This window comes from Aplysia californica, unplaced genomic scaffold, assembly GCF_000002075.1.
Source record: "Aplysia californica isolate F4 #8 unplaced genomic scaffold, AplCal3.0 scaffold00847, whole genome shotgun sequence".
NCBI classification, from domain to species: domain Eukaryota; kingdom Metazoa; phylum Mollusca; class Gastropoda; order Aplysiida; family Aplysiidae; genus Aplysia; species Aplysia californica.
Genome location: NW_004798117.1, coordinates 225,248 through 226,725, shown reverse-complemented (window position 1 = coordinate 226,725; position 1,478 = coordinate 225,248). Strand labels below are relative to the sequence as shown.

The 1,478-nt window shown below is 34.9% G+C and overlaps 1 protein-coding gene across 1 annotated transcript in view; it reads left to right on the top strand.

Moving 5' to 3' along the window:
• LOC101858973 overlaps positions 1 to 1,478 on the top strand; it is a 16,190-nt gene that overhangs the window by 11,722 nt on the left and 2,990 nt on the right. The window contains exon 7 of the mRNA XM_035972792.1: positions 155 to 297. Within this exon, the coding sequence (XP_035828685.1) occupies positions 155 to 297 (143 nt within the window). The remainder of the gene's footprint in view (positions 1 to 154; positions 298 to 1,478) is intronic.

The following is a 1,478-nucleotide window of genomic DNA, read 5'->3' as shown; positions in this document are numbered from 1 at the left end:
GAGAGAGAGAGAGAGAGAGAGAAAGTGAAGGAGAGGGAGAGAGAAAGAAAGAGAGAAATTGAGATATATAGAGAGATACATATCATTCTCTCGAAGAAATAACTCGAGATAATAATCCAAAATGTTTTCTTCTGACTCCCATGTTATATTGCAGGTCGTACGAACAGTTCAAGACGTGTATCCGTATGTCGGAGGCGCCCATCACCTGTCCTATGTTCGGCTCCCTCATGGAGGTCCTGTACCCTCAGCACATCTTTGGTCTCTACGACAAGAACTGTAACAGGACGGACACAGATGGTGAGACACTTCATGTTATTTCATAATATTATTGTTTTATATTAATTTTTGTTCGTTTTATTTTCTGTCATCGGTTAGTTCAGTTTTTCTTTCAAATCTGCGAAAATGTCAGATGAACTTTGATAGATTAATACCTTCCAGAAAGTAGGAATTACCGAATTATGAAAACGGCTTTCTTTAATTTAAAAAAAAAATTCAGATTAAGTCTGAACAGTATCAGTTAGTATGAATCAGATATAGAAAAGGGAAACTATTACAATAATGATATTAAGTAGAGACACTACAAACATGATGTATATAATCTTTTCACATGATAATTACAACCATAGAGTCCATAACATTTTCGCAACAATAATAAATAAATTAAATAATAAACATGTCGTAACGCGGGGGAACAAGGCTCTTTCCAAGTTTTGGAGCTCTTACTATCATCTTAAAACTTGTATTGTTCTTGCTTTTGTGGGAGAAAGTCCCATCTAATTTTAATAGGTGGGGTTGCCTGGTGTCAGAGGACAAACTAGCGAGTAATTGGTAGCTAAATTTTTGTTACTTTCAAAATATTGAGAGTCCATGGAAACTAGAAATTTGAATTTCTTGTGTCTTTGATCAACGTTTTGGTTATTTTCAGAAAAGTAAAATCCACACTGAAATATGTTTTGGATGGATATTAAAGGTGATGAGCCAACAGAAAATCGATAAAAATTGACCAACGGGTAAAAAAATGTCTGTTTCTCGTATTTCACTCACTGTTTTGGCTATTATAACGCCTGATTTCACGACGATGACCCACAAATAACATAATTTATATAGCGCTCTATCCCTCTAGGAAAATGAGATCGAGAGAAAAGAAAAATACTGGTTAGCTTTACTTTTAAACCCGACTATATGTTTATATTTTGTTTGGAAGCAGAAAGCCAGAAATTCCCACTCTAAGACATCCAGCTCAAGATTGTGAGCAGAGAAGTGATGTCAAGATGCCAACCAAAAGATCATTTATTACAAATACACCTGAGCGTGTATTTTAAAATTCTGCAATTTATTATCTATTTTTTTTCTTTTCTGTCAACAGTTAGTTAAGGTTTTCCATACGAATAGGCGATGAACTTATCCACCCTTGCCAAAAAAAATAGTAATAATCACACACACGCACACACATACACAAGCACACACACACACACACA